Raw genomic sequence first — 14493 nt, forward strand, 5'->3', positions numbered from 1 at the left:
ACAAACACCTGACCTGGGTAGACCCTCTGCTTACCAAGATCCAGCCCCTTTTGACATCATCTTCATGCTGCCTCTTTTTATGAACCAAGCCAAAGTGGTCCCTTTCTCTGGAAATTACATGATACTTAACATACATCATATCCAGGTGTGATACTAGAATCTTAAGCCTGGTAAGTTAGTTGCATTTTATAAAAGCATCTTATCCTAAGATTATAAATTGATGACAAGCAAGAACTGATAGTACTCAGCATGTGTAAAATCTGTAAGTTTGATCAATTGATTACACAAATAGAATTTGTCCAACATGGATAGAAAAAGAACACTACTATTCTCAAATATGATGTACCCATATTATCTTCATAAAAAATGTTTCAAGTTTTACAATGGAGAAATAAAGGTGTTTCCATCCACTTCCCTCTAAAATTACCCAACAGAAAAAAAAAAAAAACCCTCCATCTTCCGTGAAACAATGAGGTTATTTCAACCCTGAATCAAATTATATGAGGTCAGAAAGCAGACTGAGGAATAGTAAATGGTTAAGCTCTGAAACTGGACAAGCACTGGGGAGGGTGGAAAGGGAGATCATAGGGAGCAATAAATTTCAAACCACCATAAATTGTATACAACACTTTCCATCAAAAAGCAGAGTATTTCAGCATCATCTGAAACTGGGCTAGTCTTCGGACTTACGCTAATGAACAAAATGTGATAGGAGTGATGTTACTCAGTTCTAAGCTTAAGCCTCTAGACAGAGACTCTGCAGCTTCCACTCACATCTCTTAAATGCCATCCTGAGAGCACCACGTGAAAAAGCCCAAGCTAGCCTATTAGAAGGTGAAAGAACACAGACAAGCCATTCTGGCTGAGGTCCCCTAAGCCAACCTAACTGTCCTAATCAATCTACCCATAGAATTGTGAAAAGTCATTAAATTATCCTTTTAAATCACTAAGTTTTGGGATGCTCTCCTTTATAACAAATGCTCATAGAGAGTTAGGTACAATTCTCAAAATGAATGAGACTACTCTCTGAAATTTCAGCTCCCTTTCCTTGCTCAGAAAGGTAGCACAAGAAATTACATACATGAAACAAGAAAATGCTATTAAGAAGAGCTCTTGTAAATTAAAAATGTAAGAACAGAAAATTTTAAACTCTGTAAAAATACCAGAATAAAAAGTCAAGGAAATTTTCCATAAAGCAGAATAAAAATATAAAGATGAAAAGGTCCATGTATATATTTATTAGATATCCTTTATTATATATAAAATAAAGAAGTACTCTACTCTGACAAAAAAATAATCTAAGAGGTCTAATATCTGATTAATAAGAGTTTGACAGACTTTTTTTAAAAGTGAAAATAGGGTGGAGGAAATTATCAAAGAAATAACACAAAAGCAAATTTCTGACCAGGCGTGGTGGCTCACGCCTGTAATCCCAGCACTTTGGGAGGCCTAGGTAGGCAGATCACGAGGCCAAAAAATCGAGATCATCCTGGCCAACATGGTGAAACCCCATCTCTACTAAAAATACAAAAATTAGCTGGGCGTGGTGGTGCATGCCTGTAATCCCAGCTACTCAGGAGGCTGAGGCAGGAGAATTGCTTGAACTTGGGGGGCAGAGGTCACAGTGAGCCGAGATCGCGCCACTGCACTCCAGCCTGGTGACAGACCAAGACTCTGTCTCCAAATGGAAGATGGTAAGTTTATAGAGCCAAAGAGCCAAAACAGTACAGAAAGCATAACAAATAGAGAAAACTTTGTAAAAGACCACATCATGGTGAAATTTCAGAACATTAGGGATATATGAAGAAAATCTTAAAACCTTTATGGAGGGGTGGAGGTGGAGGCAAAGACAGGAATAAGACTAGTATCAGACTTCTCAAAATAGAGGCATTGTAAGATAGGAGACAGTAAAGAAATGCCTTCAAAATGCCAAGGGGAAATATGTATAACTTAGAAGACTAGACCCAGCTAAATAGCAATGGAGAGTGAAGATAAAATCAAGACAGCCTCAGACGTTCAAAGTCTCAAATCATCTATTCCCACGCCCCCTTTCTCAAAAAGCTCCTGGGGGATGTTTCCTAAAAGCTGAGAGAATAAACTAAGAAAAAATAAAATATGAGATCTAGGAAAAAAGATTTTTAGAAATACGACAGAAATGAAGGCATTCCTAGGACAGCTATGTGGTATATCAGGTCCTGAGTGCACCAGGACAGGTAGAAACAGGTTAAGAGTCTCTACAAGAGACATTTTCAGGGGAAAAATATTTTTTCCAAAAGAATCTGACAGGTATGTGGAAGAGAGTGTGTGTGTGTGTGTGTGTGTGTGTGTGTGTGTGTTTGTGTTTGAGATGAAGTCTCACTCTGCTGCCCAGGCTGGAGTGCAATGGCATGATCTCAGCTCACTATAACCTCTGCCTCCCGGGTTTACAGTGATTCTCCTGCCTCAGCCTCCCAAGTAGCTGGGATTGCAGGTGCCCGCCACCAGCCTGGCAAATTTTTTTTGTGTTTTTAGTACAGACAAGGTTTCAACATGTTGTCCAGTCTGGTCTCAAACTCCTGATCTCAGGTGATCTGCCTGCCTCAGCCTCCCAAAGTGTTGGGATTACAGGCGTGAGCCACTGCAATCTTTTTAAAAGCTGGTTTGTAAAGCCGCTGGAGAGTCAGAACAACCAGCCAAAGTTTAAAAAAAAAAAAAAAAAAAACAACTATGCAAATGAAAACAATAATCAATTAACCCTAATAAAAACAAAAGGTGTTCTAGGATATACTGTTCTATTTAACAAGAAAAAACCCTATACTTCTTGGTTCAATATTAGTATGTATTCACGATAAGGAATACATTAAGGATTTAACCAAGAATTGTGATATCTCATCCTGAGGAAGAAGGGGGATGCACAGTCATCCATCTTCAAAGCCAGTCAAAAAACAGACAATATGTAAAACTGGAGAATGAAGACAGCAGTATTTACAATAATGATGTTAAAAACATGAAACATCGGCTAAGATTTGAAATGTTTGGGTACTGACACAGTAGGGTTGGTGAGAAGGAGACAGGTGGGGATATATCATTTTTACAACAAGTTTTTTAGCACACATTTAAAGTATAAACATGTTATATGTGATGTGTCTCATCTTTATGGAAATTCAGTAGTTGTACATGAGCTGACAGATTTCTTACCTATACTAACCAACCTCCTGTCATTCAATTTATGGCTGAAACGTACCAAGTCCTTACATCCCACCGTCCTGCCTTCCACCACCACCACCTGGCTAACGCCTGAGCTTTCAATAATCCTGTTTTCCTTTTGCTGCTATCAAGACAGTCTCATCTTTCATAAACTTCAAAATTAACTCAACTAATCTAAAAACACCTTGGCCCTTTCTGATCCCTGCTTTTCCTCATTGTTGTTTATAAGGATCAAAGAGAATACATGGCTAGCTGGGCCCATTAAACAGGTTTACAGTTAAGTGACATATATGGAACAACTCCTCTAATTTCCTTCCCCATTATGCAAAATGATACATCAGCAATCCTCTCTTCAAATTACAGCAGAACAAGCACACAAAATTATTCACTAGGACAATGGTCCTTGGTACAGCAACATCAGAGTAAAAATCACCACATCACTGGGCAAAGGTGAAATATTCAAATGTTACCTAGCATCTGACTAGAACAAAAAAACAACATTGGTGAAAACGAAGCCAAATAAAGCAATCCATCTTGTTTGCTATTTGGTTTTAACAAATGGAAAGCAGGCAAGGTGAAGTAACACCTATACCTTGAAGGTGACAAGGAACATCATATTCGATCTCATCATGTCTCGACGGGCTTAGGAACAGAGTTCCGTCCACCAGTGGGAACTGTTCAAACACTGGGAGTGCCCGGTGGCACAGGGCACAGTTTACCACATTTCTGTGGCTGGCACTGAGCGCGGCCAGAATGAACTTCCGCAGGTCCTCCCCCTGGCCCACTTGGGCATCGTCTTCCATGCGCACGTGGAAAGTGTTCAGCTTATGCCTGGGGATGTGAGTGAGGAGCTCAGAGAGGTCCAGCCGCCGCAGGAACTGCACAGGGGTGTCAAAGTGTCCCCCCCTGTGAACTGACAACCCCGAGGGGCTGTAATCAAAGTGGGCATTTCTGAACACATGGCCCCCAGCCATGGCCTTCTTGTGAGGCTCCAGATGGATGGCATTCTTTAAGAACTCCCCGAGGTATCTGGAGGAGCGGGGGCCGCTGAAGTGGGCAGGAGAGAGGATGGAGTAGCCTGTGGGTGGTGACTGGCCTGGGGAGCCACCGGGAGAGCGGGCACCATAGGCCGAGGCACCTATTGCCTTCTCCTGGGAGTTCTGCCGGTCCATGGAATGCCGGCGGGGGAGGTCGTGGCTCGGCCCTTTCTGGGGCTTATTTGGGGGCCTGCACTTTTTTGCCTCCTCCGCTGCCTCACCAGGAGGCCGCCCTGTGTTCTTCTCAGAGCCAGACTTCTTCTTTTTCTCGTCCTGCATCCGCTTCACCTGGTACCAGTCTGTGTCCTTCTTCAAGTGGCCCTGGCCACAGCGACAGGAGCAGAAGCGGAAGGCCAAGTCGTAGCCCTTCTTTGTCCACATGTTCTGGCGGCACTGCTTCTCATTCCAGCTGCGTGCACGGCCGATGCAGTTGAACTGAACAAGGATGCTGCTCTCCCACTCATAGAAGCACTGCAGGTGCATCCAGGTGCTGCAGGGGCAGTGCTCATTGTTGCACACCACCTTCTGGTAGTCATCCTTCTCCAGGTCCACTGGCCTCCCGAAGCTGCAGATCAGGGGAGTGGCACATGGGGCTTCTGGGGGAGGAAGAGAGAGAGAGATGGCAGATTTCAGATGTCTGGATTAGAGATAATCTCAACTGTACTTGCAACAGCATGGTATGAGGTTTTTCTAAGACATGGATATAATGAAAGGCAGTTCCTGGGTTCCTTTAAAGATGAATCACTCCAGTGAACCAGGGAACAATATGATGAAGCTACTTAACCAATCAGTCCTGGTGGAATCTCTAAAAACGGCCTTCAAAGTCCTTCATCGCAAGCTTTAGGTTGTCCTGAATACCAGAAAGAAGCTGGAACACAGACAGCCTCATGCCCCATTCTCTTCAAAGGTGGTCTGACAGCTAATGGCAGGGATACTGGATCAAACTAATTGTTGGTCTACACAGAATTACAAAGCCAGGCTGTGAAGGAAAAAACCAGAATTCTTCCAAAGCTAGCAGGACAGGAAGTGGGAACAACAACATATTTGTACTCTATCTTAAGTATATGTCCCCTACACACAGTGCAAATAGCCAAGTGGGTTCCCAGAAAGGACAGAAAACATGGTGACAGAAACTAGAATCCATTAACCCAATTCTTAAGAATTAAACATGATTCATGGATATGGGAACTCCACTGATTCCTCATAGCTATTCAATGATAACTGAACATCTGAGCTTAGAATCTATTTCTAAAATGTCAAAAAGACATGATAGAGCCAGTTAAAAAAAAACAAGTGATTGCCATGGGGTGTGGGGGATGAACAGGTGAAGCACAGATGATTTTTAGGGCACTGAACCCATTCTTATGATACTATAATGGTAGATACATGTCATTATACATTTGTCAAAATCCATAGGATCTATAACACCCAGAGGGAACCCTAATGTCAACTACGGAATTGACAATGATGTGTCAATGCAGGTTCATCGATTGTAACATATGTACCATTTTGTGTTCATAGTGGGGGAGGCTGGAGGAGGGCAGGAGGTATATGAGAACACTCTATACTTCCAGTTTTTCTGTGAACTTAAATCTGTTCTAAAAAATAAAATCTGTTTTTTTAAATTAGAAAAAAAGGACATGTATGTGTAAGTCCCGGTTCCATGCGATACTAGCTATGTGAAAGTGAACTGGTTATTTCATCTGTTTAACCCTCAATTTCCTCAACCATAAATGGGCATAATTATAGTAGCTACCCTGTAGAGATTTTTTGAAGATTAAATAAAAGATGCTTATAAAGAGTTTAGCACAGTACCTGGCACATAAAGGATCATCAATGTTGTTGCTGCTGTTCTTGTCGTTAGTTGACTGTGATGAGAGAGAGTGCGCGTGCACTAGTGTGTGTTTGTGTGTGTGTGTGTGTGTGTGTGTGTGTCCATGCTGATAGACAGCAATGTGGGAGCGGGGCAGGGAGGATGGAAGAAGACTTTCGGCTGCTCTAGTTAGGAACCACTGAGTTGGAAGTGCCTGTGCACCACTGAGGTGGAGAAGACATGAATTTTACTGGAGCTCAAGCAAGCTAGAGCTGTGAATACAGATGTGGGGTCATTCACCCAGAGATGAAAGTTAAATCCCTAGGACTAATGAGATGCCCAAGAGGAATGTGAGGAGTGGGCAGACACCAGAGGCCAGGGAAAGAATCCTGGGATGCACAGATTGGAACCAAGGCTGGAGGAGAAGATCCCCCTAAAGATTGGTAAGAAATGAACTGAGAATTTACTGAAAAACAAGTCAGGAGAGAATTACGTGCAGGCAGTCAGAGGACAGTTTTAGGAATGGAGAACTGTGACCGGGCATGGTGGCTCATGCCTGTAATCCCAGCATTTTGAGAGGCCAAGGCAGGCGAGAGCACGAGGTCAGGAGTTCGATACCAGTCTGGCCAACATGGTGAAAGCCCTTCTCTACTAAAAATACAAAACTTAGCTGGGTATAGTCATGCACACCTGTAATCCCAGCTACTCGGAGGCTGAGGTGGGAGAATTGCTTGAATCAGGAGATGGAGGTTGTACTGAGTCAAGATTGCACTACAGCACTCCAACCTGGGTGGCACAGCGAGACTTCCTTTAAAAAATAAAACAAACAAAAAAAGAATGGAGAACTGCAAAATGGCCATCCTGTAAGATGTCTAGCAGCAACTTCATTGTCTATCCCGTAGAGGCCAGCCCCTCTCAATGTCTCCAGGCACAGCCAGGTAGCCCCTAGAGGGCAAAAATCACCCCGGTTGAGAATAAACTGGATGCGATAAGCCTGAAAAGTCCCAGTCAAAATAAGCAGTGAGCCAGGCACTGTCTCCTCAGGGAGAACAGCTCCAGTGGGATGATGGAGGGCAGGTTAGAGGTGGACAGTGAGGTGAAAAGGCAGAAACAGGGAGACTCCAGGAAACTATTTCCAGAGAATAACTGCAGGGCAGGGAAAGAGCATGGGTAGGTGACAGAAGCAGCAGAGGCTAAGCTTTAACCATGTTCAGGGAATGCAGGCCAAAACCTCAGGACAGCTTAAAGACACAGGAGAGGGAACAAACCATGGGACTCCTCTACTCAACAACCTTCCCAACCTTATCCCTGCACACTGAACCACAGACTCAACGTTCCACCAAATCAATCAGCAGAGGTGGTGGCAATGTGGACCCATAAAGCCTGTACAAATATTAGTTCTGTCATATATTACAATTATCCCCTTCAGGTATGGGATTCCAGAGCCTCAGCAAAATGGCCCTAAACCAATTTGTCTACCTCCATGTTAATATTTGATCACCGTGGCTTCCCCTTTATCTTCATTTGTCCAAATCCCATTCAGCCATTCATAGTTCAGACTCCACAACCAGACTGCCTGAGTTGGAATCCAGGCAGGATCATTTATGAGCTGAGTGCTCTTGGACAAGTTACTTAACTTCTCTTTGTGTCATCTGTATAAAACACAGAAAACAACAGAATGTACCTTAAATGGTTCAGAAGAATGAAACGAAAAAAACTATATGCATGAAGTGCTGAGAACAGCACTGGGCAGCTAGTCAACTTCCTCCCCACTCTGATCCTTCAAGGCCAACCTCTCTACACACCAATTTTACCAGATTGCCCCCATCCTGACTCCAACCCTCCCCTCCCCTCCCCCCATGGTCTGGCCCTAGTCTTACTTGAGTCCCTCATCATGGATCCCCACCAGCTGACAACTCCGGAGAGGAAGCCTCTTACTCATCTTAGTGTTCCTGGCACCACTGGGCCCCCCAGTATTGAATAAAGTCGCATTAAAGACACTGGCTCACCAAACCTACACAGGACAACAGGAGCAGAAGGGAAAAAGAGAGCTGTAATCCTGGACAGAAAGACTTGAATGTACTGAAGCACACCAAGAAGAAGTAGAAGAGTGGTTTGAAACTGAGTAAATTAACCAGTCACCTAGGCTGTGACCTTTAGAGTCCTTTAAAATGTTAATTGGTCAATTATTAAGTTTAGTTGTTTTTATCTTATTCCTTCATATGAAGAGCCTTGAAGTGAACATGACTGAAATGTAACCACAGTAACCAAATTTTACTAACCCAAGAATAATAAAATCAAATTAGATCAAAGGAAGATCTAACTAATCTTTGCATTCACAATATTCCAAGTGTAAATGCTGAGAGTGACTTGGTATTTATTTAAAAAGTATTTTCACAGCTGGGCACAGTGGCTCATGCCTGTAATCCCAGCACTTTGGGAGGCCGAGGCAGGCAGATCACGAGGTCAGGAGTTCAAGACCAGACTGGACAACATGGTGAAACCCTGTCTCTACTAAAAAATACAAAAATTAGCTGGGCATGGTGGCTCGTGCCTGTAATCCCAGCTACTTGGGAGGCTGAGGTAGGAGAACTGCTTGAACAGGGACCCGGGAGGCGGAGGTTGCAGTGAATCAAGATCGCGCCACTGTACTCCAGCCTGGGCTATAGAGTGAGACTCCATCTCAAAAAAAAGAAAAGCATTTTCACATTAAAGAAAGGTAGATTAAGAGAGGAAAAATTCTGTATCTTTTCAAAAAGCAGCAAATACAGCATTGAACCAATACTGAGCACTTCCTACATATCAGGTCTTAAGCTAAGAGCCCTAATGATCTAACAGAAGTGCATGCATGGAACACAGACGAGGAACCACAGCTGTGCTCTGTTCCTGCCACTTTAACAGTGTCATGTTCACAGCTACGCTCCACTGTTTCCTAACCAGCAAGCCTCTTCCTTGTAAAAAGAACCCCCACTCCAACTTGCCCGCCCTGCTTGTTTACAGTCAGCCACTTTGATGTGGCCTTGCGGGTAGGCTTCAAAAACAAATACAAGGCCAAGAGTATGTGAAATACCCAGTAATATGCACAACAGACAACTCACCCTATTACACACGAGCAGGGCGAGGCTCCCAGGGAGGCAGGCAAAATGGGTAACAGGGTGGGCCTCGGGAACAGTCAGAGGATGTCTGACAATGCTTTTGCCGAGGTGTCTTGGCCTCTAAACTCGGACATGATTTCCTTCAAGGCTCGGTTCAAACATACTTTCCTCCCTCATTCACACCCCCGCCACCACACACACACACTGTCCAAACTGGAAAAGCAGCAGAGAACAACAGAAGAGAGATGTTTGGTGCCAGTTCTGCTCCTGATTAGTTGTTTGACTCTGAGCAGGTTTCCTCATCTGTAAAGTGGGGATAAAATGCTTGCCCTATTCAGCTCATGTACATGGAAACACTTTATAAACAGTAAAGCTCCGTAAAAATATTTACTCTTATATGCTACTTCTACCATAATTTTAAACCTGTGCTTTTCACTTCCCAGATAAATGCAAACTACTCTAATGTTTTCTACTTTTTCTAATGTTCTGAACATGCCATACAGCAGCTGTTTAGAAAATAAGTAAGTATGGCCGGGCACAGTGGCTCACGTCTGTAATTCTAGCACTTGGGAGGCTGAGGCGGGAGAATCGCTTGAGGCCAGGAGTTAGAGAACAGCCTGGACAACACAGTGAGACCCTGTCTCCACAAAAATTTTTAAAAATTAGTTGGGCTCAGTGGCATGTGCCTATAGTCCCAGCTACTCAAGAGGCTGAGGTGGAAGCATCAAGTGAGTCCAGGACACTGAGGCTGCAGTGAACCTAGGCAATAGAGCAAAACCTTATCTCCAAAGAAAAAAAAGAGAATAGCAGTCCCACAAAGGTATAAATGGAACACAGATTGATCTGATACAACTAAATCTTCAACAGGAGAGATGGGAGAAGCGTATCCCACACTTGTGCCACCAACTTCCCTTGGGGCAATAATCTAAACTGTGATAACTTAATAAGCAAAACAGAAAAATGCTCCTTTACACAGAGTTAGCATTGTTTTTAAAAAGTATATAAACCCTCCAAGGCCTATATTTTAGGTTCATCATCAAGTATTCAGTACCCAGCTTCTATTTTTTCCTGCTCAAGTTAAAATAAACAGGGTTTATGTGATTCTGGGCACAAATCTCAGAGTTTCAAGTCTGGACAACAGGGTAGCCAGGCTGAGGTCACCTGGGCCAAGCCTATCTTCTCTCTCCAGCTTTCTTACCTTGCATCCTACCCTCACTTCAGAACTCTGTGCTCACCATCTATTGAAAGAGGATCTGACAGCAGTCATTTACACAGACTGCCCAATGAGCCCAAGCCCCCTGACAAACTCATTCACACTGAGGAGCCCCATAAACCAGACATTGCTATTTTCAGCTTCTTAACTGTGAGTTAAATAATTTTATCCCTCTTAAAATAGTTGCATCATAAGCACGTGGGGAGTTGGGTGGAATGAAGGTAAGGAGAGTCTTTTTAAGTCCTAAGAGGCTTTCCAGGCAAAATCTAAATTAGAGACTTAGTCACATTCATCCTTATAAACCCACTACTATGTAAATAAGTGTTTAATAAATCTTCTGTTGAAGAAAAGAATGATCCAACCAGACTTAGTCTTCTGATGGTGACCATAGTGCTAGAGAGGGTGAACCCTGGGGAGAACCAGCCCAGTTGCTGGGAAGGCAGCCACAGAGCTCCAGCCAGGTCTCCTAGATTCATCCAGGTCTCCTCTGTCAGGGCAGAGCCTGACCCTCACCCTCACTTCCTCAAACTAATATCATCCCTGCCTCCTTTTGGCATCTAGGTCACAAACAGAAATGTAGGGTTTCAAAACTTTTATTATATTGCTGATTATTCCTCTTATGTGGGAACAAATACCCTTGTTTGCAGAGAGCATGGCCCCCTTAGGGTATGAATTTCTGGCCAGTGTCCTCCATCTCCAGCTTCCCGACCCAGATTGTGGTATATGACATAGAGCCAGCCTGCCTGGATGTGACTCAGCTCTGCAACTTATTAAAGACCTTTGACAAATCACCTAACTTCCCTGTGCCTCCGTTTCTGTACCTGTAAAATGGCAAAAATAATAGTATTAATGCTTACCCCAAAGGGTTGCCATGAGGAATAAATAAGTTATTAAAGTGGCCAGATGTGGTGGCTCATGCCTGTAATCCCAGCACTTTGGGAGGCTGAGGCGTGCAGATCACGAGGTCATGAGATCGAGACCATCCTGGCCAACATGGTGAAATCACATCTCTACTAAAAATACAAAAATTATCTGGGCATGGTGGCGTGCACCTGTAGTCCTAGCTGCTCAGGAGGCTGAGGCAGGAGAATCGCTTGAACCTGGCAGGCAGAGGCTGCAGTGAGTCGAGACCACTCCACTGCACTCTAGCTGGGGAACAGAGCAAGACTCCATCTCAAAACAAAAGAGAGAGAGAAAGAGAAGTTATTAAGGTAGTTAGAACAGTGCTTGACACCTAAGAACCAATTTTTTTTTTCTGAGCCAGGATCTCACTCCATTGCTCACACTGGAGTGCAGTGGTGTGGTCATGGCTTACTGCAGCTTCAATCTGCCAGGTTCAAGCCATCCTCCCACATCAGCATGGGACTACAGGTGCATGCCACCACAGCCAGCTGACTTAAAAAAAAAAATTTGTAGAGGTGGGGTCTCACTCTGTTACCTAGGCTGGTCTTAATTCCTGGGCTTAGGTCATCCTGCTTTGGCCTCCCAAAGTCCTGGGATCACAGGTGTGAGCCACAGTACCTAGGCGAGCTCTATTTAACTATAAGCAATTGTTAATAAGTGCCATATCACTTTAGATTACTTGTCATAAAAATCAAGGGATTTCTGAACAAGTTCAGAGGAAAGCCACAACCAGGAAGTGACCACTCATCCTCCTTTCTCCATGTTAAGTGCAATGCTGGCCAAGCCCACCAGGAGATGAGCACTTCAGTGTTATATTCACCCCTTCTCATTTGCTCCTTTCACTACATACAGGCATACACCCTCCTTCACCTGTGCCTCTCCTCAATCCTGTCCCAAGCCCAAATTTCCACAGCATCCCAAGCGCAGAGAGGTGCCAGCCTCTCTTAACTGGGAAAGTACCATTCCTCTCTCTATAGCCCTCTATATCAACTCTTGGGCCAAATGTTGCCACTTGCATGCTCTCCCAACTTACATTTTTGTCAGTCATTACTTTTTATGTGTACTTTAAGCTTATGAAGGGCAAGAAGAAGATTTCTTCTTCACCACAAAGCAGTACTATGGCAAGCATAAAACAATTCACTCAATACTTACTGACTAGTTTCAAAGAAGTAGAAGGAAAAGGAGACCTTCAAAAGTATCTTCTTTTAACCCTGTAAAGATGTTCTTCCCAGTGTCAAGACAAATTTGTCAGACAAATACTGTCAGAGGCACGTGAACCAGAGCAACTCTATCTTAAATAGGAGCTGGGTAAAATGAGGCTGAAACCTACTGGGCTGCATTCCCAGACGGTTAAGGCATTCTAAGTCACAATATTAGATAGGTGGTCAGCACAAAATACATATCATAAAGACCTTGCTGATAAAAACAGGTTGCAGTAAAGGAGCGGGCCAAACCCATTAAACCCAAAATGGCGACAAGAGTGACCTCTGGTCATTCTCACTGCCACACTCTCACCAGTCCCATGATAGTTTACAAATGCCATGGCAATGTCAGAAAGTTGCCTTATATCGTCTAAAAAGAAGAGGCATGAATAATCCACCGCTTGTTTAGCATATCATCAAGAAATAACCATGAAGTGGGCAACCAGCAGCCCTTGGGGCTGCTCTATGAAGGAGCCAATCTTTTATTCCTTTACTTTCTTAATAAACTCGCTTTCACTTTGCACTGCAGACTTGCCCTGAATTCTTTTCTGCGCGAGATCCAAGAACCCTCTCTTGGGGTCTGGATCGGGACCCTGTTCCATAACAATATGTATTTTTAATCCTAAGCCATCTTTCCCTAACATGGGTAACAGAGATTCATAAAGCATGGCTGCATTTTATTCATGGAACATGGTCCTGAAGAACTTACATAATTCAGAACAGATTATTCCAGTCTAAGGGTAGAGTTTGGGGGAATGTACGCTCAGAACATATACACATTCAGTTATTGAGCTGTATTTTTGCTTTACTCATACTTTTTAATTGTATCAGCATTAACTCGAATACTTCTGAGTTTTATTTCATAAATAGTATGTCATGTCATAGTATCTTTTATCACATCTAATTTCTGTTCCGAAGTTACTGATTTTTCAGGATGTTTTTCAGTATCAGTATTAGCACACTTAGATGATATTTTGAAAGCTATAGGCTGAGTGCAATGGCTCACATCTGTAAGTCCAGCATTTTAAGAGGCTGAGGCAGGAAGGCCACTTGAGCCCAGGAATTCAAAACCAGCCTGGGCAACATGGTGAGATCCCATCTCAATCAAACAAAAAGAAAATACAAAAATTAGCCTGGTGTGGTGGCGCAGGCTTGTAGTCCCAACTACTTGGGAGGCTGAGGTGAAAGCATCTCTTGAGTCTGGGAGGCAGAGGCTGCAGTGAGCCAAGAGCATGCTACTACACCCAGCCTGTACAACAGAGCCAGACTCTGTCAAATTAAAAAAAAGAGAAAGCTATAATGAAGATTTTAAATTATAATACTGAATGTAAAAATAGTAATACAAATGTCACCAAAATCCTTACAGAAATTCTAGCAACAAGAAGAGTTCATGTAATATTGCCACAGTTAGTAGATATTTCCAAGAAAATATAAACACATTTATAAAATATTAAAATATAAAATATAAAAAATATAAATGGTACCACTGGGTAAGAAAGCATTTTTATAATTCAGTTGCCCCGACAGCTTTGAAAATATGAAATAGCTTCATGCCTAATTTGAGAAAACATGCTTATTGAAATTTTGCACACAATGTGAAGATTTTATTAATACTATTTATATGGGATTAGTTGAAATTTAAATAATATAATTTGCATATAATGGGATCACACTGTACTAGAAAACAAATTAGCAGGCTGCCTTTTCTCTTGTTTGAGATTTAGATCTTGAGGGTACTAAATCATTGAAAACTACACAGCATCCTAGCACATACATACGTGCACTGCATAATGTGCTCTGAAGGAAATGAAGATCCAGGAGTTCTTGGAACCAAATCACACTATCATAAAATGGGAAGAGGAGTCCAGATGAAGCATATGTGTCAGTATATATGTGTGTATATGTATGTGGGCATAGTCATGTGCCATATAATAATGTTTGATTCAACAATGAACTCCATACACAACAGTGGTCCCATTAGATTATAACTGAACTGACAAATTCCTATTGCGTAGTGATGTCCTAGTATACCTACCTCATTTTT

At 42.9% G+C, this 14493-nt stretch overlaps 1 protein-coding gene across 1 annotated transcript in view; it reads right to left on the reverse strand.

Annotated features, from left to right (window-relative positions):
- Nucleotides 1–14493, reverse strand: part of HECA (hdc homolog, cell cycle regulator) — a 43808-nt gene that overhangs the window by 9937 nt on the left and 19378 nt on the right. Inside the window, exon 2 of the mRNA XM_021670827.2 lies at nt 3779–4819. Coding sequence (XP_021526502.2) covers nt 3779–4819 — 1041 coding nt within the window. The remainder of the gene's footprint in view (nt 1–3778; nt 4820–14493) is intronic.

This window comes from Aotus nancymaae, unplaced genomic scaffold (genome assembly GCF_030222135.1).
Source record: "Aotus nancymaae isolate 86718 unplaced genomic scaffold, 86718_ANA_hifiasm-v0.15.2.pri h1tg000040l, whole genome shotgun sequence".
NCBI classification, from domain to species: Eukaryota; Metazoa; Chordata; class Mammalia; order Primates; family Aotidae; genus Aotus; species Aotus nancymaae.